Source organism: Mustela nigripes, chromosome 10 (genome assembly GCF_022355385.1).
Source record: "Mustela nigripes isolate SB6536 chromosome 10, MUSNIG.SB6536, whole genome shotgun sequence".
Classification (NCBI taxonomy): Eukaryota; Metazoa; Chordata; class Mammalia; order Carnivora; family Mustelidae; genus Mustela; species Mustela nigripes.
Genome location: NC_081566.1, coordinates 21,571,954 through 21,598,942, shown reverse-complemented (window position 1 = coordinate 21,598,942; position 26,989 = coordinate 21,571,954). Strand labels below are relative to the sequence as shown.

The window sequence follows — 26,989 nt, the reverse complement described above, 5'->3', positions numbered from 1 at the left end:
TAGGAAAAGAGAAGAGTTGAATGGTTTGCATACCACTGGCTTCATTCAATTCATGCATCTCAACTCTTTTTAGAGGTTTTTTTTCTTTTAACCCTTTTAAAGATATAGACATTTGGTTTATTACCTATTAATCAATTAAGAAATACCTTCCCTCTTGAGCGACATCAACTGAAAATCAGCAGAACTCTCAAAGAAATCCTTACTCTGTGACAAAATGCATTAAAACTGGATGCAATGTTCTAGTCTAAAACACAAAAGACAGGCTCTTTTTTTTAAAGTAAGTAGCATTCCAAATTATTCAGCATTGAATAAAAGAACAGTTAACATTAATTTAATTTAAATTAAATTCTTCTTTTCAACTTTTTTTTTTCTTTTGGAAGAGAGAGAGAGAGCACACACACCTGCATGCACAATCTCATGACCCTGAGATCAAGACTTGAGCGAAAATAAAGAAGCAGACACTTAACCGATTGACCCACCTAGGTGTCCCCTCCCATTTCAATTTATAGTGAGAATTGATAATAACAAAAAGCATAAGAAGACCACACTTACTATAGACAGTCAGTTTGATATCCTTGGCTTGTTTGCCAGCCCCACTGGATGCGGCACACTGGTAGCGCCCTTTGTCACCTCTTCGTGCATTCTTTAAACGCAGAACTTGTCCTCTGTCTAGAAGTTCAATGTTAGGATCTTCTAAAAATAAAGGCCTAGAAAAAATAAATTTTATTCTGTGGGTCCATTTTCATTTCATTTCATTTTCCTGTGTTTCCTCTCTTATTGGTCACAACAAACTTAAAAAGTTTACATACTTTACTTATACATAGTTGCACACTTTATTCTATATAATCCAAATCCAAATCTCTTCTCTTCTCTATTATTTTCCCCATTTTACAGATGAGGAAACTGAAGATCAAAGGGCTGGGTAATGTGTCCAAAATCACAAAGCTAGTGAGTGGCAGAAGCTGGATCTCGACTCTCCTACCTGTCTCAGAAGCACAGGTGTCTTAAGACACCTGCTCTCAAACCTATAATAATACTCGAACTGTGACCATGTTGTGAAAAATAAGTTCTCACAAATAATACAGATTACTGCAGCCATGTCAGTGTGGGCAAACCTCAGTAGCCCTTGAACGTGAAGTCTGGGAAATATTTACTCCTCTTCTGTGATTGTTTCTTTTTCTATGTTTAGAGAACCAGCCTAAGTATTCATCATGTCATAAAAATTTTCTTTTCTCATAATTCAAACAGTTCCATGTAAAGGTAAAATTATCTCTGCATTTGTGTCTTGCATTTTTCATTTTTTATTCTTAGTTATAGGGCACAATATTGAGTGTATAATAAATTTGAGTTTTCTGTTTCTAACCTCTGTGTTTCTAAAATAAATTCACAGCGTTTATAAAGTCATATAATTCATAAGAATGAAAGGTATTACAAGACTTTGAGACCAGCTTTTGAACAATATTATTCAAAACAATATTGTTTTTCCTTCATGTTCATTTAATAATACCTACATGTTTAAAGTAACTGAAAGGGAGAACATCTGCAAGCATTTTCACATGCATTTCGTATCAGTCGGACCCTTGCAACAAGTAGAGAAAGGGTACTCACTTGCCATCCTTGAACCAGTGAATAACGGGGAAGGGTGTGCCTTTGACTTTGCATTCAAGGGTGATGTCACGGTTGAGGACAACAGAGACTTCATTTGGAGAGCCGGCACCTATTATGGTGGGTGGGACTTGAACAAAGACATTTTGTCGTGAAAATCCATGGCTTCCCAAAAGAGTGGAGGGAGGAAGAACAGATTATTTTTTTATCTCTACAATATTTCAATAAGATTTTAATATATTCAAATTTAGCATTTGTGTGGGTCTACAAATACAATATAAAAGGTATTATTGTGTGATATTTTATTTTTAATATTAAAATCTTATTTCTGTTTGATATGCTCCTAAGACATTCAAGTCAAGATACTGCGGAGAAGATGAGATATATATTCTTAGAGCTCATGAAGAAGTCTGAGCTGGAAATAAAAATTTGGGAGTCATCAGTATACAGAATTCAAAGTAAATGAATGCCAAGAGAAATCATGCCGATGTGACTAATGATAAAAAAAAAATAGTTTGTTTTTCATAGCCTGTATGTAAATATAATAAGAATACTTTTGGTAGAGGAAATGCAAAGTATTTCAGTCTCTGAGCAGACTAATGAGAGGGATTATTTTTATGCTGAAGCAGCTTAAAAATGGTTACTTCAATGCATCCTCATTCCCAGACTTTATTTCCACCCCAGACTTAGAAACATATGCCCATTTGGCTGAATAAAATATTGAAAGGAAGGAAGTCATTTTATCACAAGATTAGCAAATAGAATTTCATAAACTAAAATTACAAAACTTTAAATTTATGAGCACCCTTAAAATGATCGAAATGCATTATATCCCAATTCTTCTACCCACACTCAGAATCTTCCCCTTAGTTGATTGGGGCTGTGGTGATTTAGCTGTAAGAGTTCATCAGAATGCAGGGAAAGGTGCATTTGCTACTTTCTCCAGCTCAAGTTACAACCTAGCAGCCTCAAGTGTTGAGAGCATTAGTGAGTTTTACTCTGCATCATCCCATATAGTTACTTCCCAGAGAACTTCCTCACCATGTAATAGAAGAAATCAACAAGAGCAGTGTAAGATGGTACCAAATATTCACAGACATCTCTATGATAAATAATAACGTAAAATATTCTGTATCAGAGGATTCTGGGTAACCCATATTAAAAACAAAAATAATGAAAGAGTGAAACAAATAATATTTCTCTTATCAATTTTTTTAAGCTCTTTGTTCTTTCATAACTGTCAGCTCCATCCTATTATAAGAAATGCATCTGAAAATTGTAGGTTCTTAAAGGACTGTTCCCCTTACCTAACACCTCGATGTTAAAATACTTCTGAGAAGTGCCTGCAACATTAACTGCTTTACAGGAATAGCTTCCTGCGTCCTCCGGAGCGACTCTGAAGAGCTTTAATATCTTCCCATTATTCACGATCTGAATAGTACTGCTTTCAGTCACCTTCAAAGGCCAAATCGGGCAGTGTTATGTCCAGTCCTCACACAGATGCGCTACTAATAATTGACATGGAAGCTTTATATCATTATTAATAGGAAAGTCACATTTTAAAAAGATTTTATTTATTTATTTGACAGAGATCAGAAGTAGGCAGAGAAGCCTGCAGAGAGAGAGAGGAGGAAGCAGGCTCCCTGCTGAGCAGAGAGCTTGATATGGGGCTGGATCCCAGGACCCTGGGATCATGATCTGAGCTGAAGGCAGAGGCTTTAACCCACTGAGCCACCCAGGCACCCTCAAAAATCACATTTGAATGATTTATTTCAGAGGCAGCAGCAAGGAATTATGCGTATCCTGATGTCTTCACTTACCTGAACGTCATCTTTGTACCACATAATGATGGGAGAAGGCGTACCTTCAACTTCGCAAAAGAGATTGGTCAGCTGATTGACCAGCACGGATACATTTGTTATCTGTTCTTTATCTTTAATTACTGGAGCAACTGCAAAAAGAGAGGAGTCATGGCTAGATAATTTTGTAATAAATATTACTTCTGAGGTTTCTTTACACAGGCCTTTAGAAATCAAATTCTAAGATACCTGATAGCTAGAAAGGCTGGTCATATTCCAGCACATACCTTAACACAAAATAAAAATCTTGACCAATATATTTATAAATAACTCTTCTTAAAGTTTTACTTTAATTATCTTTCAGAGTTTTGAAGTGTGGATAAAACTTAGGATAAATTTAAGCAAGGAACTAGTTATTCCACATACCACTCAGAATGTAAACTGCTAGGGTCTTAATTAAGTCATGTGAGGGGGTTGCTATTTTGCTGATGGAAGTACATATCTCCCAGTGTCCACGGGAAGCCAATATCCATGAAATTTCCAAATGAACATAACTTTTGACTGATGCACAAATGTACAACTATTTCATTAAAGCATTACTTATAATAACAAATAATTGGTAACACCTGAATGTTCACCATTAATAGATGAAGGTTAAGGAAATCATGACATACCCATACAGTGGGATGCTAGATCAGTATAAATAAGAGTTAGGAATAATGAATAATTCCAAAGATGGATATTTTCGTAAAATAGACAAGGTTTAGCATAATGGATATAATATTCTCCTATATATGTACATTTTTATAGATTAAAAGAGAATAAAATATATATTCTTATTTCCTTGTTATGTATAAAATATCTCTGGGAAATACACACATGCACATACACAAACTTAATAAATCTCTCTGTTGTTGGGGGGATAAGTACATAGCTTAGTTTAGGTCATGAGACTTCTGACTATTCTGCCACCTGAATTTTAAATAAAGTCACAATAAATTACATAAAATTTGAAATTAATCAAGTAATGAATGCAATCAGATTTTCAATTTCTTGTTTAATAACATTCTATTCACATTAATTTTAAATAATACCACATTGAAAGAATAACTTACATATATAATAATTAGAAAATGTCACATATTCAACCGTATGATTTTGGTATTTTATCTATGTTTACCGTGGACTTTGAGGTTATATTTTTTTTCTGTGGTTCCAGCTTCATTGACGGCCACACAGATATACTCCCCATTGTCAGAGGGTGTAACAGAAGCAATGACCAACAATGTGCCATCTTCTAAGATAGAAATACCAGGCTCTCTGCCTGTCAGCTCTCTTCCATTCCATATCCATTTGATAGTTGGTTTGGGGGTGCCTAACCAAGAAATTAGAGTTTTGTGATATTCTATAATAAAACTAGGAATCATTATTAAATCTCAAATACTTTGAGGAGAAACAAAAATTTTGTTACGACTATAAGGTACCCTAAGGTACCATGCTACTTACAAGATATTTCTCCTGGCATGAAATTTCAAAGAGTTATGGTATTTAATGCCTCTAATTCCTGATCAGTCTTAACAGACCTATGGTCTCTAGGGTAGTGTTTGAGCCAGTTCTCTTTATCAAGACTTTCAGAAGACAGTAAGCAAACCAAAGCATTTTCTTGTGTGAGAGCATTGTGGGGAAAAAACTATATTGATCAAGTGAAGAGAGTTTGGGATAAAAATAAATGAAGAACAAAAAGTAAGAGGCTATCACAGGAACACAACACAAAGATTGCCCTACGAAGTAGTCATAAGTGCAGAAGCAATGCTCTATAATTCACACTAAATAGCCCAGATACCCTAGAGATGAGGAACTTCTGCTACTGACACATTTGGTGATTTCATCCTGTTAAACATAGGACAATAGGAACAATTCTTGACTTTTTATACTGAAAAGAAAACTGGGCAAGTGGAAGGCAGGACTGATTTCCTAGATTTATTTATGAGTAAGTGGAAGTGATGTGCTGCTGAGTAGAAGTGATAAAATCATCTTGAAGTATGTAATAGAGCCAAAAGTACATACCGGAAATAGACAAACATGAATTCTGTATTAAGAATGTATTTACTTAGCAAATAATGTATCAGGCACTAGTCTAAGTACTTTCAAAATTTCCTTAATACCTATAAAAATAAAAAGGATATTTAATGCATTTGTATGACATTGTTAATAATCTTATATTAAAGGATAATAACAAATGTTAACATTTTGGCACATAATCCAAGACAAATACAAAAGAACAGCAGAATATATAGAATGTGTCACTAAGGCTAAACTCAAGTTGAGTTAAGGAATTTTGAAAGTGACTATGAAAGTTGTACTTATGAGAAAAAAATAAAACAAAAATATTGGCCTATTTCATTGCACTAACAGTGAAGATGAGAAAGAGAAGGTGAACTGACGGACTGCAGGTGTCTACGTTTTCAAAGAAAAAAGAGTTATAATCATGGCCTCACTTCTTCATATCCCACTCATTCCTTTATGCATTTCTTTTTTTTTTTTAAATTTTTTATTTTTTATAAACATATATTTTTATCCCCAGGGGTACAGGTCTGTGAATCACCAGGTTTACACACTTCACCTTTATGCATTTCAATCAGACTTCTCAATGAATGCTTGTAGAGTGAATAAATGAAAAATTAAATGAACAAGCCAGAGAAGTTACAGTCTCTTTAACTTATAAATGGTAGAACTGTCACATACAAGATCAGACTTGTCGCACAGAGAAGGAAGGCATCCAGCTACTTTAAATGGAATTTCACCTGGAATTATATCCCAGGTGAAAATGGCAAACCCAAGAGGTGGTTTTTCAAAGTGGAATGGGGAAGTCAAAACAGCTGGAAAAAGGGAAGTCCAGCCAGTGTTGGAGTCAGGGATCCAACAGAGAGCAAAGGGCAGCAGTGCCCCTGGTAGGGGTCCAGGAGCAGCAAGTACTCAAATACCCGACTTTAAACCCTTCAAAGGGTCTCTTCTCCAGGACTTGTCTCCTCCTTCACCACTATGGGGATAGTTACTGATAATTATTTTGGTATGTGAAAAGCTCATTAAAGTTCTCTAGTAATGCTTGCTAGAAAATAATCATTGGTGAGAGCTACTGTGAAGAGATGCAAAATCTTGCTACAGAAACAGGAAGAGCCATGAGGCCCTTCATCTGTCGATGCCTCCAGGAACAATCATTAAGGGGCCTTTGTGGGAGCGATGATAGTACCAACTGCATGGAGGTGACGGAAAGAATTCCGTGTGGACTTTGCTGGAACTGCTGCAAACACATCTGAGTCACTGTGGATGAAAGCATATGTGAAAGGATGTTCTGAACCACCTACTGGCATCCCAAGGGTGGTAGTGACAACGCCTCTTTCCCATCCCCCCTGAGGAGAGAAAAGAAGAGTTTCCTGCCAGGAAACATGGTGGGATGGAAACCCCAGAAATTTGGGAAGGTAAAAGGAGTTTGGATAAGCCTCAGAGTATCAAGGTAGAACCTGCCTTTAGGATTACCAGTAGAGGGTAAATCTAAGAAAAGAGGTTTTCAGAAGAGCAGTATCAGGAGTTAGTCTTAATTTATACTTCTGAGTGTGATAAGTGCAAAAAATTCTGAGTAGCTCCAGCTGTTACATTTTAATGAGAAATCTTATCAAGACCAAAGGAACTAAGAATTAACACGAGAACTAAGAATTAACAAGAACTACATGGGACACACGATTGATAAGGCAAGCTTGGAAGAACAGAGGTTTTTCCATTGAAGTAGATAAAATACCAGTGAGAGAAAAAATAGCTATTCAAAGAGGTGTTATTTAAAAGAGAGATTAATGTCCAAATGGTGTAACAAGGACTAACAAGTGGATCTTTCCATAAAGATGTTTTGGGTTCAACAGAGAATTCTGAAATAATATAACATTGTGCTTATGCCCATATGTCCAAGGACTACATACCTTTTGCAGGACATGGAAATGCAATGCGTTCACTGGCCACTCTTTCTTGGAATGGGGTGTTATATGGAGGCTCTAGGTCTTCCAGTGTAGGGGGTTCTATTAGAACAATAAATGCATTATCACAGGCTTTCCTTAAGCAATACCAAACTCTCCTGCAGCACCATCAACCAGACACACTGGTGAACTGTTACCTTTCCTGACTCTCTTCCTCATATGACACATATTTCTAGCTGCCAGACATATCTACTTCAGACTATGCAGCACACTTATCAAACTGCCAGAAAGATATGGTCAAATATTTTGCTAGAGAAGACAAGATACTGGGTGCCTGGGCAGGTGGCGGGGGTAGCCAGTTAATAGACGTGACTCTTGATTTTGGCTCTGGTCCAGATCCAGGGTCATGAGATCAAGCCCTGTGTTGGGCTGTGCTCAGCGCAGAGTCTATTTGGGATTCTCTCTCTCTTTCTCCTCTCTCTCTCAAATAAATAAAATCTTTAAAGGAGACAATTGTAGAGAGCATCACCCGGTTTTAATTTTCCGCACAGTACTTCTCACGATCTGTATTTCTTACTCTTTTCCTTGCTTTCTGTCTATTCACAGAACAACTTTTGCCAGCTTTATGCCTCCACCCTACATATATTTTCTTATGCCGAAAATCACCTTGGACATGTAGTGTTATTTCTGTTTCATCACTGCCTGCCATGTTAGTAGCGACACATGTATAGACACCGGCATCGGAGAGCAGGGCTGGGTCAATGCTTAACGTTCCATCCGAATTGCTCACAAGCCGCACCCCGTCCACCAGGGCGGCACTTCCGTCCTTCAACCATGTGATGACAGGAAGAGGCGTCCCTTGAGCATTGCACGGGATGTCCACTCTTTGGCCAGCTTGGACTTTCATAAGTTTAGGGCCACGCTGTATCTTTGGAGGAACTAGAAACAATGGGGGATTAATATTCCAATTTAAGAAATTCCTTTCTCTTCTCACTGTTAATGAGAACTCCTTACAAAGAAGCAGCACAGAAAGTAGAAGAATCTCAGGATTTGGACCCAGGCTCAGGCCACGTACTGGCTGTACGATCTAGGGCAAGTCAGTAAATTTCCCGAGGCCTGTTTCCTTGATAATCCAGGCAAGAAAAACCTCTTCAATTCCTGTCCACTGCAAGGATTATGGGCAATAATAAATAGAAAAGCTCTCATGCCAAACTTGAGGGAAAAGCAAGTGTTTGCAAATGTTAGGTTTCCTTTAATTTATAAATAATTTAAAGTTTAAAACCCTCTTAAAAGGTGATGATTTCTATAATATAAGGGAGTAAAAGAAAAAGCATTTCTCTTCAGGTGTTCCTACTTTTTGCTCTCCTTGTGGACGGTTTAGCCAGACAGTGAGAAAATTTCTAGTAAAAAACTTGCTAATTTCAGAGAAGAAAGTCAAAATCAAAATCAAGCCTCTATTACTTGTCTTTATCTACCTTCCTTTAGGAAAACGAGATAATTTATCAGAATGCTGGCAAGTATTACTGGTCTCCATATTCATGCATTATACACTAAAGAATCAAGTTAACTCATAAGGATATCATTAGAATTTATGTACCTTATATCCCTACAAAGCCCCATTCCTCAGTCCTTTGTTTTCTAAACTTAATATATTTTTAGCGAATTATAAGGTTGTGACAACCTTATAATTTTAAGAGGATTGTTAGCATTTTATGAAAGAGAAAACTAAAAGTAAGAGAGGGTAGGTAAAATGCCCAAGATACACCACAGCTAGTAAATGACAGAACTCTCCTTGGATCTCAAATCCCATGGCTAATAGGACACTATTACGCTGACTGATCCAAGAGGGAAATCAGGGCAATGCTACCTAAGAAAATCTTTTCCTGATACTTGAATATTTGGCACCTATATAATGCCTGACAGAGAATGTACTCACTAAGCATGTGTTAAGTAAATAACTATTTTGGACAGACTATGGTAAAGTTGAGGGAATAAAACAGATTAACCGTAAGTTTTTAAAAGTTAAAGAGTTCCAGGAAGCATAATGTTTTCAGTTGACGAATTCTTTGAATATTGAAAATGACCATTTAAATGCTAATAAATTCTTCTTTGAGAATTCACAATCACTTCTACAAAAAGCCGTCAGTCTAAACACTTTTTTTTTTACAGTGTATCAAGAGTTGTCATAAGTGACTGTAGACATTTAGTAAAAAGAAGAGCCAAAATTTCAATACTGTTTATTTAAGGAAAAGGGAAAAAATTGTCTATAGATGGCAAATAAACTTTCCAGAGGAAATGAAAGAAAATCACAAGTCTTCAATTTTAGAAAATTTTTCTCTAATTACTCTACATGCAATTTGGAGACTATCAAAGAAACTACTATGACAAATTTTCCTGTGGCCAGTACACAGATATCACATGTCTTCATTTCAAAACTCACCATGGACATTTAATTTAACAGACTGAGTCACGTTCCCAGCTATATTTGTGGCAACGCAAAGATACATCCCACTATCTGAAACGCGGGTCTCAATGATCTTCATTGAACCAGAAGGGAGGAATGTGTGTCTAAAAGAAAGAAACCACATAGTAGACCATAGAACATCAGAATTTTAATATCCCCAATGTAGCTGCATTTCAGTGTGAAATTTCTACTCTGCAAGCCATTTTGAAACCCTTCTCCCATTTATATTATTTCTATACCTTTAAAGTCAGGAATTTTCATAATTCTATTGTGTATGTGTATGTGTATATATGTCATAGTATACAGTGTATACATTCTGCATGATGTTCTTACAAATACAAAATCAGTTTCCTTTTACCCTCGGATCTAACCTAATGGTCTGCAATTATCAAAAACTTGTGCGTCTGTCTGTCTTATTAAGTTGTGACTATACAAAGCAAATATATATTTTAGTAAGTTTTGAACATATTTTGAATACTGTCCTGTTTTTTCTGCAATGCTTTGTTAAAAAATTTAGTGTGTTAAAATAAAAGTGAAAGAAGGTACATTTGTAATTCTCAAAAATTTACTGAATATGTTCTTCCTACAGGATAATAATGTAGTTGAGTGAGCCAGATCGACATAAAAATGTCATTATGTTAACTGTATTGAAATAAGTTTAAGGAGGAGAGGGTCAGATAGACCTGCTTAATATCAAGATTTCTTATGTACCTAGGAAAAAGAAAAATTGTTCTACTGGCCCTGAGACAGACAAATGAATAAATAGTTAAGGAGTTAAGGACGAAATTTCCCCCAAAGAAGTATCTAGGAAAATCCAACATATAATACTCAATGATGGAGATATTATTACAAAGAACAAGGAAAGGGCCAATTATTAAAAAATGATGTTAGGCAACAGGTTCTGCACATGGGAAAAATAAATAAATAAAAATAGAGCACTACTAACTGTCAATTCACAGACCTGTACCCCTGGGGCTAATAATACATTATATGTTAATAAAAAATTAAAAATTTAAAAAATAGAGCACTACCTAATAACAGACACAACATAAAAATTCATATGGATCAAGGTCCATAATGTGAAAAACTTAAAATATTAGACTAAAACACTGGTGGCTTGTTAATATTCTTCATAAAGTAAAAGTCTTAAAAACAATAGAAGTATACACTGAGCTACATAAAAAATGTAAAGTTTTATATAATCAAACATCACACATTAAAACCTTGCAGTGGTCTGAGGAAAGGTATTTTCAACACATACAACAAAGGAGTGCTATTAAGAATACAGACCCAATTTCTGTATTCAACAACAAAAAAGACTAGTAAGTCACCAGAAATCTGTGCTGCAGGCTTAAAAAGGCAAGTTACAGATGACACAAATGCCAACAAAAAGGTAAAAGCATGTGGGGCTCCTGGAAGTCAGTCACATGAGAACTCAGACGGTTGCAAGATACCATTTCACGCCCATCTGAACAACAAAAATGTTTAAGTCCATCAATACCAGGCATTGATGATAATGGGGACGTCTGTGCACCTCTCTTCTAATGGGAGAAAGGCAAACCCAGGAGTCCCTCTGTGGACAGCAATTTAGCATCGTCTACACAACTGAAAGTAGGAATTCATCCTGACCAGAAACTGCAGCTCTAGGTGCCAGTCCTAAAGAAAGTCATGCATGTGTATACAGAGAGATATACATAAAGATTTTCCCTAAAAAGCCTTGTTTGTAAAGTCAAAAACCTAAAACCAAACCCAAGAGAAACAAACAAAACCCTGAATGTTCATACACTGGGAAATGTATACACAAAATGGAGACTATGTATACCGTGGTTAAAAAGAAACTAAACCGGGGCACCTGGGTGTCTCAGTGGGTTAAGCCTCTGCCTTCGGCTCAGGTCATGATCTCAGGGTCCTGGGATGGAGCCCCACATGGGGCTCTCTGCTCAGCAGGGAGCCTGCACCCCCCTCCCCCATCTCTCTCTGCCTGTCTGTCTACTTGTGATCTCTGTCAAATTAAAAAGAAAAAAAAATTAAAAAAGAAAGAAACTAAACCTATGTGTACAAAAATGAACAAATGTTGACTTAATACAGCAAGCAGTAGAATAATAGGTAATATGTTACATGGCAAATTGAAAACAGACACACAAAATTAAAAACATAGAAAACAAGATCCTATACAGTTTTAGAATGGTTGCATGGGAGGCATGTGATGTTTGTGGCAGTATTTGCCTCTGGAAAGGGAGACAAGGGGTTGGGGAAGAAAACAAGGAAATGTTAACTGTATTTGTAATACGGTATTTCTTTCACTCAAAAATATCCAAAGCAAATTATTTTTCAAAGAAAGAGTAAGTTTATGTAAAGTAGTTCTTTAATTGTCTTTTTTACCCTCACCAGTGGTAGCATAAATATCTAGCTTCATAACTATACATCAGTAAGCTTAACAGACACAGCTAGAGACTATAATTCTTATTCCACCAGTAGCTTCTGGCATGATACTGAGTTAAAATAGTAACTGCTACTACTCCTTGAGAACTAGAGACAGGGGTGTGTGGAATATACATTATCTTGCAGGTAAAGATCAACTCCATTTCATAAATAAGAAATCTAAGGTTCAGAGGGCCACTGAAAAAAATTGCCAAAAGTTTCAGGCGAACTTTAAGTGGTGGAGGTAAATTCAACCTTGTACTTGCAGGGCAACAAAGGTAGTACCTTAAAGGCTCTGGTGTTTTGGTTTCCACATCTACCAAATTTAGCCTATCAGATTATTAGCCTATCCAATTATGGTCTCGGTGGGCCTTTAAATGTCTAAGGTTTTAATCAAGAAAATTTTTACAAAACCATCTAATGAAAGTCAAATCTTAGTCATTAGAGGACTTATTGTGGACTTATATGGGATTAATGAGATTCTATGTGTTCTATGCATTTGTGCTAACCAGATCTACATAGAAATATGCTCCATTTCAGTAACTACCCTGTAGAGGCACCTGGGGGAAATTACGTCAAAGTAGGGTGTTAGCGTTTCTGATATTAAAGAGTGATTTAGAAGGTATACATGTATTTGCTGTAGGTTCAGGTACATGCGTGAATTATCTCACATTTAAAAATCATTTTTTGAAACATCCGTAAACCTAAGTAGGTATACCCATCTGCCCCAAGAGATTGTTTTTCCATGTCGAGGTCCGTCCCCGATCCCCTACCTTGGAGAGAACGGAGAGATGAGCTGGGTCTCTTTGGCCCAGGTGATGACGGGTGGGGGTAAGCTCTTCACTTCACATGGAAGTGTCACCTCTTCCCCTGCAAGGACGGAGATCTCAACAGGCTTATCTTGGGACAGTCCTCGTTGATCTCCAAACACTCTGGGCCTTACTAAAATAAACACATGTTTTTGGAAGGGAGAGAGTACATTGAAAACAGTTACCTTACATTCAAATGCGGATTACTAATATTCTTTAAAAATGTACAAAAAGATGCTGCTGTGCGTTCCAAAGTTTCAGGGCATCTCTAAAACTTTCCATTCATGTATTTATAGCGAGAGCTGAAAGGAAAATGACCAGAGAGTTTCCCTTTTTAGTTCTTCCTTTCAGAACATAATGAAGAGGTCAGCTGAAATGCCCTTCGAGAATCTGCCACTTGTACAAGGAATTCCTCAGGGCAGAGTGCTCACCGAGGCATAGCTGAGGTTTGGCTTTGCGAGGGGATTTTAACTAAGGGGTGTTTCTGAAGCTGCTTGGGTGCAGTAAGCCTACTCCTCAGGAAAACACCATAAAATTTTTCCGAATGGCTATACAATTACTCTCCCTTTAAATAAGAATCTCAGTAGAAGAAATGGTGGTTGGCAGTAAAAATGCATTTTTGTAAAATGCAGTTCACTTTAGGAGAACAGCCCCTGCTAATATGATTTGGGAGAGAAATGTGAGTTTTGGCACCGGCAGACATGTCAAAGGAAAACACTCCTCCGGGGGCTCTCACCGTAGACGGTCAGCTGCACTTTCCTTTTGGCGTAGCCGGCCGCATTGGTGGCGGTGCAGACGTACTCCCCACTCTCTTCACCCCCAGGTGAGGACACATACAAACTTCCGTCAGCCCCTGCGGAAAACTTAGCACTGCTGGTGGAGATCAGCTCACCTTTCTGTGAAACACAACAAAGAGGTTTTTTTAAGATAATGAAGGAGTGACTTCATGTCTGGAAAAGGAAGAGAGGAAAAAAAAGATCTCCATGGGGGAAAATACTAGATTTTTGAAAAATGCTAATTTGACTTAAGTTATTTGTACGAAAATTAGAGCAAAGAAAGCAAAGGCAGTATTTTGACACACTGAACCATGTCCCCTTTGTTCCAGAGCTACTTAAAAATGGTGCGAATAATGGTAATAATAATGAATGGGATAGTCATACGCTAACCATGCACAGTTTTGAGCACATCACATGAATTAACTATTTTCATGTTCAAAACAATCATCTGAGCAGGAACTACCATAATCTCCCATTTTATAGATGAAAATAATAAAGGCTGGGGATGATGTGGAATAACAGTCAGTCTGTAGTAGTTCTGGGACTTGAACCCTGGCAATTAGGCTCTGGAGCCCTAATTCTTTCTTAACCTTCATGTTTTATCATGGCACACAGGCCACCCTGGCCTTTCATTTTTATGTTTTCCTAAAATGCATTAAACTTCTTTATAGTACCAGACACTGTAGAGTTTGGGGATCAGCTACAGCACTGGGTTTTTGTGTCCAGAATGCAGAAAGCTTAACCTTTTTATTTAACTTCCAGATGTCAGTACCTACTTTATATTTCAGAGCTTTGTAGATATATAAAATTAGATGCTATGTTAAAATGCTTGGGTTGTAGTACTAATTATACAAATGCCACATTTTGTTATTATGCCATCATTTTATATTACTTATAGCTGTCAGATTTAAATTAATTTACAGAAAATACATGCTATCTTCATGACTGTTCAAAGATGAAAAGGACTTCCTTAGCAAATGGGTTTTTCCTCTTTGCAAGAAGACAAGTAAAAGCTGGACAACTTCATGATAGGGACACAGAGGGGAATAAATGAGTTTGTATATGTCTTATTTTGCCTTCCTAAAAGAAAGGGTCTAAGACAAAGATTTGAGGGCAAGAAGTTTAGTTGGAAAGTGATCCCCAGAGGCTCAAGCAGGTGGGCAGGGGAGTGAGGCACACAAGGAAGGAAAGTTAAAAAGATTTCAGTGTTCTTGTTTCCCCTGTGGCTGGGCTGATAAGCTTCCAAGTGCTGGGATCCGTTGAGAAACTGTGTGAAGAAACTCAGAAGTATTCTGATGGATGAGAAGCAGGTGATTTATAAAGGACACCTGCCCCCCAAGTTGTTAATGCCCCTACACTTCTCAGCTACCCAAGAGCAGGCTGAGTGGCCTTGTGGGACTCTGGAGAAAGCCCTGATTCCAAAACCTAGAGAGACACACGCAGGAAGTGGGACTCCGGCCGCGTGCACGGAGCTGTCCACCCGAGTTGCGCTGAAATCACAGCGGCTGCGGGGATGTGGCACAGGTAGACAAGGCTCTGCTACAAACATGCTAAGTGTTTAGAAAAGCTCCTGGTATACAGAAGGCGTTACGTTAGCGTTCACTGTTGTGTTAATGTTACTCCAGCATCAGGTGTGACTGTACTAAGGACATTTTAAGGTCCCTTCCAAGTGGTACGACTGCATGGGTTTTCCTTTTTTTAAAATTCTACGGGACAGTCACAAGTCCCGTGTATGACAAAAAATATTCAAACACTGTGATAACACGTAACATTAACAAACACCTCTGGGTAGGTCATTTACCTTGGACCAGATGATGGACGGCTTGGGAATTCCACTTGCTTTGCATGGTAGAGTCACTGGAATGCCTTCAATTGTGCTGAGTACCTGCTGCCCGTGCTGAATGGTTGGCAGGACTGAAAATAGGAGGCAATATTCAGAGTCTGAGCATCTGTTCTTCCATTTAAAGTTACATGATTTTAGAATACATTGTGTATTCATAAAAACCAGCTAAGACAACATTTTCTGATCAAAATGTAGAGTAACTTGTAAGAGTAAATAAAATGTAGAGTAACTTGTAAGAGTAAATACAGTAACTCTAATCTGATGACTTTAATAAAATATTAACTTAAAGTCAAGTAGTGAATTATGCATAGCAAGTTAACTTTCCTACCAAAAGTAAGACTGAAGAAAATCCATGTTTTCCTGGAAACTCAAGAGGGAATTACATCCGAACATTTACACATTTAACCATAATTTTCATCATTGTCCATTACCCATTAGGCTGCAAAGAGCTGACGTAAGCCCACTGCTGGAGAGATGGACTGTTTAACCACTACACATTTAATATCTGCCTATTCACAAGCATTGCTAAACAAGCTACTAAATTTAACCCAGAAAGAAGGATATGTTTTCTTAAAAGAAATTCAACAATGAAACTTGCAAGGCCTTAGGCGTTTACATTTAAAAGACTAAAATACAGGATTCTAAGTCAGTAGTTTTCACTAAAAAGAATAACATACCTTTGGACTTTAGAAAGCAACTGAAGAATTAACATTATATGAGCAGAAGCAAAAGGAAAAGGAAGACTGTTAATGATTCCATTCTGTGCATATCTCGATTAATCACAGGCAACTAGCATATGAAAAATTATCTATACTCATGTTCTCAAAATAATAAATTTGATTAACAAAGTTCCCATACATGAAAGTTCTTAACATAGCACAACGAACACAGCACGAGCCCGATACACACCAGGCATTTCTTTTCCTTCCCCTGGAAAGATGAAAGTGGAATGGCTCCCCAGGGCTCATGCACTCACTAAAGCTCTTGCTTTTGAGACAAGTTTCTCTAGAATTATCACAGCTACCTGGGAGGAGAAGTTTGCCAGAACAAGGGACACCAGAGACTTCTGTGCATAAACATCCCTGGAAGGCTGTGCTACATACTGGTATTTTCCCAAGGCTGGGTTTATTCCTTAGATAATTTCCTCTTTTAAAAAATTGTCAAAAAAATTCTAGATACTCTCTACGTCAGGCTACTCTCTAATTCTAGAATCATCATGGAAGAGTCGACTCTCAACTCTACCGTAATTTTATGGCCATATAGAATAAGCCATTTTCTTAAATGCATACTGAGTTTGACAGTTATTAGGGGAAGTGGCAAATTTAGGCATTTTCAAATCTGACGACATCTGTCTGTGGAAGGGCTATTTCTTTCCAGATTTCCACCTACCTAAATCAAGATGACAAGTGAGTGGTTTTCCATTTTAACTTACATCTATATTTGCATGCATTAATTTATCCTTTTAAGAACTGGTCATTGAGAGCTTTTTTTTTTAAATTTTTTTTATAAACATATATTTTTATCCCCAGGGGTACAGGTCTGTGAATTGCCAGGTTTACACACTTCACAGCACTCACCAAAGCACATACCCTCCCCAATGTCCATAACCCCACCCCCCTTCTCTCAACCCCCCTCCCCCCAGCAATCCTCAGTTTGTTTTGTGAGATATTAATGAGTATTCTTAAAAGGGGCAAGGCAGAGTCATGAAGGCATGTCAGTGCTAATTAACATGCCTACGGAGGTAGAGAGAACTTGTGATGCTGTGTCACATCCAACTCAAAAACTAACCTGTTGGCTGAATGGTTGCTTGGTTTAGTTCCTGTCAAATGTCTGGGTTGGGTTTTTTTAACCTTAGTAACTAAAACAGTTACTCATTTAATTTCACTTAAGATGGGTGAAATATGTTGTGAAGTGATCTTTTTAGCTTTTAATCATCAACATTTAGTGTGTCATGATAAACCACATCACTGGTTCATCTGTCTCCTTGCTCCTCTGATCTGGGTAACATCCCAGCTAATCACATCTCTCTTCCACTCAAGTAAAAATTTACCTCAGAATCCTCCTCAACACAATATTCTATGGAGATGACATGATTATATTTCTATACTAGATTCTCAAGGCAGTCCCCAAGCACCTTCTAGGAAATTGATGGACTGATTTTGCTCTAAAAATAAATTGTATTTTTTTGTATATAGTTTTGTATTGTATATGATTGTATTCAATCTGGTATTATGCATTTATTCTTTTAGACTGTAATTTAGTGTTACTTTAATGTTTCTTTAAAATAGTATTTCTTCAAGAATATCTCACGCAATGTTGGTGGGGGCGGGTATAAGATTGAGAGACAGAAGAGGCTATTTACAATGAGACACAGACATTAAAAAAAAGAAGACGGTCTGTATCCACTGATAATTTCAATAGACCAAGCAAAATGTGGAAATTACCGGATTCTCCAATTCATGTCCTAAAAAAAGGATGAATTTACTAAAAACAAATGTTCTGTGTTACTTTCATCTCTGTACACAGAACTATTTTTTAATGCCACACTTAAAGCAATGCTGCAAAGTCTTTTAAGAAAATATTTTTAAAAAACCCTTATGACAACTTCTTAAACTATGAAGTTGTCACTTATTTATTGAGATGTAAAAAGTTCGTGACTGTTAGTCACGAACGGAAATAGATAGCTTTTGGATTTTCTTATTTGTGACCTTTTAGATTATCTAACATGCGAAAAGACTGTTTGGAGCACATGAGGTGGCCTTTAGAAACGTTTAGGTCATTTCTAGCTAACACACAAAGGGGTCATTAGTAAGAACATGCTTGTTGCACAATCCAAAAAAAAAGGCAATTTGGATGGAATAATAAGTTCAGCTTGCCTGAAATTAAAATGTATTTTTAAACATAACTCTTTGAGAACTCAGTTCACTTTTATCAATTAAGAAACCACTTACAAAAGCCCTTGGCCAGACTCAGCTGGTGACTCCCAATAAAGCCTTTTTGTGTATGTAGGAAAGGGAATTCTGGAAACAGCTTTAACAATGTAAATAGTGTTCAAGAAATAAGGCTTTCTGTTAAGAATAACAATTAGGGGAAAAGTCTACTTCTTACAACTAGAAGACAGAGTTATTTGATTTAGAGACATAAACCTAGCTTTGAACATGGTTTGGAAAGAATTACAACGGGTGTGTCTCTTACCATGTACATCCACAGTGGTAGTTTTGTTAATGGTTCCAGCAACATTACTGGCCACACAAGTATATTTGCCTCCATCCTGAAGGCGAACTCTTTCAATATGGAGACTCCCGTCACTGCGTACAGTGATGTAAGGATTTTGGACCAACTTAAAGAAAAAAAAGTCATATTTAATTTAAAAACTAATGTTCCCTAAGCCAAAACCAGATTTTTTTTTCCAACTGGGTTATTAAATGTCTTATAACAAAATATTTTAACACCCTTAAGGGAAAAATGATGAGCATAAAATGTTACAAAGAGTAGAATCTATTATATGTCCTCCTGATAAACCACCAAATATTATGCTGGAAAAAGGAACAAAATGGAGACAACACTTGACAGGAAACAAGTGATGTCTCTATTTTATGTCTCTGTATCACTCAGGACCCAAATTCCACTAATGACTTTTACTTTTTACTAATTTGTTGTTTTTCAAGAAGCGTATAGTACCACTTGCAAGTTATTTGATATTTTCATTTTGGCAAACAGGCAGTCATTCAAGTTGAGAGAATGTGATTCATTTCAACACTTACCTTTTTCAGTGAAAGATACAAATATTAGAGGCAATGTATGATATAGGAACTGTGTCAGAGAAGGTCTGCAATATTTTCTGTTAAAAATGATCACTCTAACTGCCATTTATGCATTTTGTTCAATCACAGGATACCTTTGTGCTCAAACGGTATCATCCTTTTTTATAAGGGCATTTAATTATTGAGTGAGGTCTACTAATTATCCTCAGAATTTTATGCAAATATGAACAATTTCACATCTTATTCCAAGGAGTCAGTTCACTTCTAATTAGCACTTCAAAAAGAGAGTGAGCCTAACTACCCTGGAAAATGGAAGGAAAAGTGCTCTTATCTACATGAAAATTTATTGCCAGAGATAGCATGTTTGCAAAAAATTTTATAGAACCATGACAATTTTTTCAAATCCTTTCATAAGCCAAAGTTATACACTGAAAAAAAAAGACACAAAATAGATCCACATGTCCAAATAGTTCATGATAAAATATATAATGTTTGAAATTATTAAATAATAAAAATAATAAAGATTAATAAATGAAAGAATTTTATGAAAATATCAGTATTTATTATATCCTACAAAAAGGATATAAAAATATTTAAAGGCTATAAAATAATTTTATATTTGTTTCACTTTGTACATATTCTGAAGTTTATTAGTTGCATTGAATTTAATGCAAAACTATAAAAATCACACCATTGGCTCTTTTTCCATCTTATTAATTCTGAAATAATGTAAACTGCATAAACATGTTAACACTAAAAAAGTTTTTCTTTGTATTTTTGTATATTTATTAAATTGAAATTTCAATGGTTGGAATAAATTGTCTCTTACACAAGAAAATTAGAAATGTGAATGCATGGATTTAAAATGTTCTTACCATGGCTGAATTCTTAATCCACCGACGTTCTGGAATGGGATTTCCAGCCAACAGAGCACAAGGCAAAGTAAGCTGCTGTCCTTCAATGACACTGGTCACTGAAGGGCTGATTCCAATAAGTGGAGCAACTGAGACAGACAGAAACAGGTATTATCAACTCAATCTTACCCAAAAGGAAGACAAACATCCTTACAGGCCAAGATTATCCTCTTTAAAAAGCTGAATTTTCAAGAATAAGATTTTTAAGTATAAATGGGTTTGAATTCAAAGGCAGAGATAAAAGACCCTTCTAAGAAGAGAGAATGGCAAGAGGGCAGATTATTTCATTCAGCATAATCTCTTCCAGTGCCGTCCATGTTGATACAATACCCAAATTTTGTATCAACAAGGATGGGACTGGAAGTGAAATAAATCAAGCAGAGAGAGTCAATTATCATATGGTTTCACTTAGTTGTGGAGCATAAGGAATAACATGGAAGACATGGGGAGATGGAGAGGAGAAGGGAGTTGGGGGAAATCAGGGAGAGATGAACCATGAGAGACTGTGAACTCTGAGAAACAAACTGAGGGTTTGGAGGGGATGGGTGAGCCTGTTGATGGGTATTAAGGAGGGCACGTATTGCAGCATGGAGCACTGGGTGTGGTGCATCAGCAATGAATCTTGGAACACTGAAAAAATTTTAAAAAATTAAATTATTAAAAAAAAAGAGAGGGTAGATAATAGTATAGAAGTAGAGAAAGTAAAAAAGAATTAATCTATGGCATGGAAGGCCAGAAATACCAAGCTAAGATATGTGCAATGTATCCAATGGACAAATGGAAAGAGACCGAGAGCACTTATAAATTTAAAAAGTGGGATCATCAGAAAAATTCTCCAGAAATATTACTCTGCACACTGTGACTAAGACTTACAGGAAAAGGGAAAGACCAGAAAGGATGAGATCAATGAGGAGGCTATCATAACAGGTCAAACAAATAAAAGGAGGTATACTCTCTTAGATGTAAATATGTTCTTTTCTAGGAATTAATAAATTTAAAACAAATCAAAGCAAAATCTCTAGATATTCTATTTGGAAAACTTAAATATGTAGATGCATAAAGGGAGACATAGAAAAAATTTTATAATTGCATATGAATAAGAAACAGGTGCTGTTTAGCATTCACTTTAAATTTACATTTACATTTACTTACATTTACATTAAATGCTGTAATAATTTAGACAATGTAGTACTAGTGCATAAGTCGAATTCCAAGGAATAGAAATAGGAATATGAATTTAACATGTGACCAAAAGGGTATTTTAATCAGTGGGAAGAGAATATTCAATAAAAGATACCAAAACAAATGCCCAACCACTTGGAAATAAATGATATTGTATCCTTACTTCACGTTATATCTAAAAATAATTTCATGTGGACTTAAAATGAGAAGTGTAAAAAAGGGAATCAGAAAAGAATGCCATTCAGGGAAATAAAAATCAAAACCACAATGAGAAACCACCTCACACCAGTCAGAATGACTAAAACTAACAAGTCAGGAAATTATAGATGTTGGCGAGGATGCGGAGAAAGAGGAGCCCTCCTAAGCTTCTGGTGGGAATGTAAGCTGGTGCAGCCACTCTGGAAAACAGCATGGAGGTTCCTCAAAAAGTTGAAAATAGAGCTACCCTATGACCCAGCAATCACACTACTGGGTATTTATCCTAAAGATACAAATGTAGGGATCCAAAGGGGCACATGCACCCAAATGTTTATAGCAGCAATGTCCACAATAGCCAAACTATGGAAAGAACCAAGATGTCCATCAACAGATGAATGGATAAAAAAGATGTGGTATACACACACACACACACACACACACACACACACACACACACAATGGAATACTATGCAGCCATCAAAAGAAATGAAATCTTGCTATTTGCAATCACGTGGATAGAACTAGAGGGTATTATGCTGAGTGAAATAAGTCAATCAGAGAAAGATAATTATCAAATGATCTCTCTGATATGAGAAATTTGAGAGGCAGGGCGGGGCATTGTGGGGATAGGGAAGGAAAAAAAATGAAACAAGATGGGATCCGGAGGGAGACAAACCATAAGAGACTCTTAATCTCATGAAACAAACTGAGGATTGCTGGGGAGGGCAGGAGGGTAGGGATTTGGTGGTTGGGTGATGGACATTGGGGAGGGTATGTGCTATGGTGAGCGCTGTGAAATGTGTAAGCCTGATGATTCACAGACCTGTACCCCTGGGGCAAATAATACATTATATGTTAATAAAAATAATTAAAAAAAATATGTCATGACTCTAATGTGTATATGTATGTATTTCTATTTAGACTTAAATCAGGGTGCCTGGGTGGCTCAGTGGGTTGAGCTGCTGCCTTCGGCTTGGGTCATGATCTCAGGGTCCTGGGATCGAGTCCCGCATCAGGCTCTCTGCTCAGCAGGGAGCCTGCTTCCCTCTCTCTCTCTCTCTACCTGCCTCTAGATGCCTCTCCATCTACTTGTGATTTCTTTCTGTCAAATAAATAAATAAATAAATACCTTTAAAAAAATAAATAAGAAATAAAAAAAAATAGACTTAAATCAATTTATTCAAGTTGACGTTCATTTCTTCAAACGGAAGATAAGGAACTTAGAACAGATGATATGTAAGGTTATTTCTAGTTTTAGTATCCCATGAAATATGAAATAGGGTGGGGGACAGAAAACTAATTTAGTAGTCAAATATTTACCTGTTTTTTGTTTGTTTGTTTGTTTGAAGTGGCAAAGGCAAGAGGTGATGTAGGAAAAGAAGTCTAATGACTCAGATGAGCATGATATCAAAGCACCTAATTGATCTTACCAAGTCCTGTCACTGTTACTGTTGTCTGGGACTGGACCTTTCCAAACTGGTTTTCAGCTTCACAAATGTAGGTTCCTTTATCATTGGCCCATATATCTAAAAAGAAGAGATCATTTACTCATTCAGGACCATCTATGAAGCACAACTATGTGCCAGGCACAGTGCAGAGACCTGTGGGTGGAAAATGCGTAGGTGCTGTCCTCTGGCAGTTCCCACTCCAGGAGAGGAGACATACATAAAACCAACAATCATAGCACAGTGTGATTAATACTGTAATATGCATGTCAAGCAATGAGCTGTGGGAGCGCAGAGACAAAAGAGACTGAGGGCATGTAGAGGACTTGGGGGAGGAGCTGCAGAGGAGGTAGGATACAAGCAGGTAAATAAATAGCAGGTAGAATAGGGGGAAGGGCAGTCCAAGCCCAATTTGGGCTGCAAAGATAAAAGCATAAATTGAAAAATCAAGGTCTGTGCAAAGAATAGAAAGCTGCACTACCAAGGTGTCCTGCTGCAGCACCCTGGGGGCATTCGGAAGGTTTGCAAGAGAGATTTTTTTTTTTAGTTGGCTCAGTGATGGGGGAGTATGTTGGCACTAACAAAAACTGGAAAGGCCATACGGGGGGGTGGGCAGATTCATGAAAGGAACAATTATCCCAAGTCCAGTAAGAGTTTTGAAGATCCTGCTGGAAATCCATGGATTTGATGAATTTGTTTATAATTTTAGACAATTACATCTACCAGTTTCTATGTCTGAGCTGTCAAATTCGTGGGGATATACATAAACATGAATGTACATTATGTAGACATTGCCAGGGTAGACATTTTATGTAGACATAAATGTAGAGATTTACCTATTAGAATACCTACGGTTTCAATAAAAATTACTTTATTTTCCTCTGTACTACATTTTCAATGTTAAAATAGTTATTACTGTGTAGGTAAATAAAAAATATAGACTTTATTTTGAGACAGTAAAAAGAATATGACAGGGACGCCTGGGTGGCACAGTTGGTTGAGCAGCTGCCTTCGGCTCAGGTCATGATCCCAGCATCCTGGGATCGAGTCCCACATCGGGCTCCTTGCTCAGCAGGGAGCCTGCTTCTCCCTCTTCCTCTGCCTGCCATTCTGTCTGCCTGTGCTCACTCTCTCCCCCTCTCTCTCTCTGATAAATAAATAAAATCTTTAAAAAAAAAAAAAAGAATATGACAAAGTATTTTTAATTAAGGAAGGTATTGGGGGATCAGGATGAAGACTACGAGGTTAAAGGTCATGTGGACACAGGAGACAAGCTAAAGACCTAGTTTGGTGCCTTGTCAAGTGTTGGCTTATCTTATGAGCGATAGGGGAGGCAACAGAAAATCTTAAATAGGGAAATGACTGTCATCTTTGCAAATATCTTAACTAAATAAGCCCAGTGTAATCTCCTGAAAAGATCTGATAGAGAAAAATGTAGCTTTCCATTTTAAACAGTTCCATATTCTCCCAGATAAAGAGCAGTGACAAAGCTTCTACTCCTCTGCTAACCTTTTGCATTTAACTGCAGAACGGCATCTGGTAAACTCAGGCAGTGTCTACTCTGAACAACAGCAAATATTCACTTGCAAAGGAAAATTCAGCAAACCATCTGGTTAATAAGGCACACATTGTTTCTATCCAAGCTATTTTTCCTATTATTAACTCTCAGGCTAATTTGTGTAGACATTCATAAAACAACAGAGAACTGTTTGTAATCACTACTTTCCTTCTAGATTATTTAATTTGGACACTTGGGCAACCACTTGTCAATACACCACCTTCTTTTATCTTCCCTTTCTACATCTCCTCTAACTGATTTGTTTCAGGTCCAATTTGTTTCCTATTGGGCCTTTCTCATCCCTACTATCACCCCACCTGCATAACTCTGTGAGCCTCTCCATTTTCCTTCTCATCTCTCCCGTCTTACAGAGTGGTTGATCTGAAACAATATTTCATGTGCCCTTTCCTGCAGTGAAGCTTGGAGTGTTATTTTCTACCTCATCAAAAGCATTTCTTCACCTGCACGTTCCAGATCCTGCATGATCTGACCCAAGAAGTACTTTTGTGGCCATCCCCTTAGACGGTGGATTGTAAAATGCCCGAATGAGGGACCCTACATATGGCTTCTGTCTTCACCACAGAGCCTGGCTGAGAGCTGAATCCTTAAGCACTTATAATTATTTTTATTTGTATTTGGAAGTTTAAGAGGCTAATGAACATTTAAAATGCTACAAAATAACCCCAAAGATGCAATTACTCTTTAAAAAAACAGTTAATCAACTAAATGATTTTATCCCTCCAGTGCCACTATTCAAACATTCTAAACATTATTTTAAAAAGTACAAAGTGTTTACAAATATCTGAATGCTTAATCACTTACAGGCAAATTTTTGGACACTGGAGTCTTTGACTTTATTTTTTTCAATCTTCTGCTCCAGGTAAATATCACTTTTAATCAAGGAGCTTCCATAGGGTATAATATCCCTATGCATATGGTTATGTATTAGTGGTCAAAAAAAAAATTCATTAAAGTTAACTAACTCATAACATTTTACCTTTCTATATAGCAGTTGGTACAAGAATCAATAAAATGTGATCACTTATCCACCTGGGAGCCCAAGTGACTCCATTTGCATAAGAAAGTGAGATAGGAAGAAGTCACATTGTTTCATAAGCCTTTATGTTATGACATATATTTGAATAAAATATGACTTATTTATGTCAATTCCAAAATATAAGAATTCAGTACACTTTTAAAGGGAAATGCAATAAACACAAAATGTGTTGGCAAGATCAATTCACAATTTTAAACAGACTAATCCCTATGTATAGAACATGAAGGTATAATATATATCTACATACTTGTATAAAATATATTTCCTTTAACCTACTTGAAATAAAGAGAGCTCCTGTTCTTAGCTGGCTGATGGAACTCACTGAAAAGGGTCTTGAGAAGATCGGCATGTTGTCTGATCTCTGCCATTTAATCTTTGGTTCTGGATAACCCTGGACATAGCAAGGTAATGTCACGTTTGAGCCAATTTCCACAGAAACATCAGCAGGTTCTTGTATGAAAACTGGAGGTGCTAGAAGATATTTAAAGCAAATAAGCAAAAAAAGGTCATTGGGATAGCGTACAGGCACATTAAGTATAAGCGTCATTATTAAACTGTCAACAGATTGAATCTGAATCAAGGTATTGGTTACATAATATTTTAAGTTTACCCTTTAAGTATTCCTGGCTTCCACTGAAATAGCAGATATTTCTTTTTTGCTTTATAAATGAAGAGAAGCACAAAGAAGTTCAACTACTTCTTTATCACTTAAAGTGATAAATGATGAAGAGAATGGAATTTAAGAGTGAGAATTTAAAACAAGATTACTTTAAATAAAGAGACTCTTTTGTTTTAGAAATTTGTTTTCAATTTTAGTTTACGTCATACTGCTCAAATCTTTGAATTTTCTTATAAAAAAAGTTTGCCTTGTAATGAAATATTTTTTACACTAAACCTTAGCTTCTTTTTGTCAAAATTTTAAGGAACTTAATTTATACCAGAAGTCATTCTTTAATTGATCACTGTAACCAGTTAATAGTATTTAATCTTAAATTATATTCTTGTTCTAGAGCACATGTAGATCATTGCTTCTCAATACCTTTCACTTCTAAAATACATTTTTGAGTTAAAGGAATTAGAACTTGAGAATCATAGTTTCTGATTAAAAGAGAAAAATGAGACCTTAATATCTTAGAGTTAAAATCTGATTCAGAAATTATAAAATTATAGATCAAAAGGCTACAGTTAT

General features: G+C 36.6%; 1 protein-coding gene across 1 annotated transcript in view; it reads right to left on the bottom strand.

The window, feature by feature from the left end:
- The window catches only part of HMCN1 (hemicentin 1), a 458,039-nt gene that overhangs the window by 188,483 nt on the left and 242,567 nt on the right, over window positions 1–26,989 (bottom strand). Inside the window, 15 exon segments of the mRNA XM_059412784.1 lie at window positions 553–707; window positions 1,609–1,735; window positions 2,913–3,060; window positions 3,426–3,556; window positions 4,585–4,779; window positions 7,376–7,471; window positions 8,036–8,308; window positions 9,810–9,937; window positions 13,028–13,196; window positions 13,800–13,959; window positions 15,641–15,753; window positions 18,878–19,022; window positions 20,322–20,449; window positions 23,171–23,266; window positions 26,077–26,271. Coding sequence (XP_059268767.1) covers window positions 553–707; window positions 1,609–1,735; window positions 2,913–3,060; window positions 3,426–3,556; window positions 4,585–4,779; window positions 7,376–7,471; window positions 8,036–8,308; window positions 9,810–9,937; window positions 13,028–13,196; window positions 13,800–13,959; window positions 15,641–15,753; window positions 18,878–19,022; window positions 20,322–20,449; window positions 23,171–23,266; window positions 26,077–26,271 — 2,259 coding nt within the window.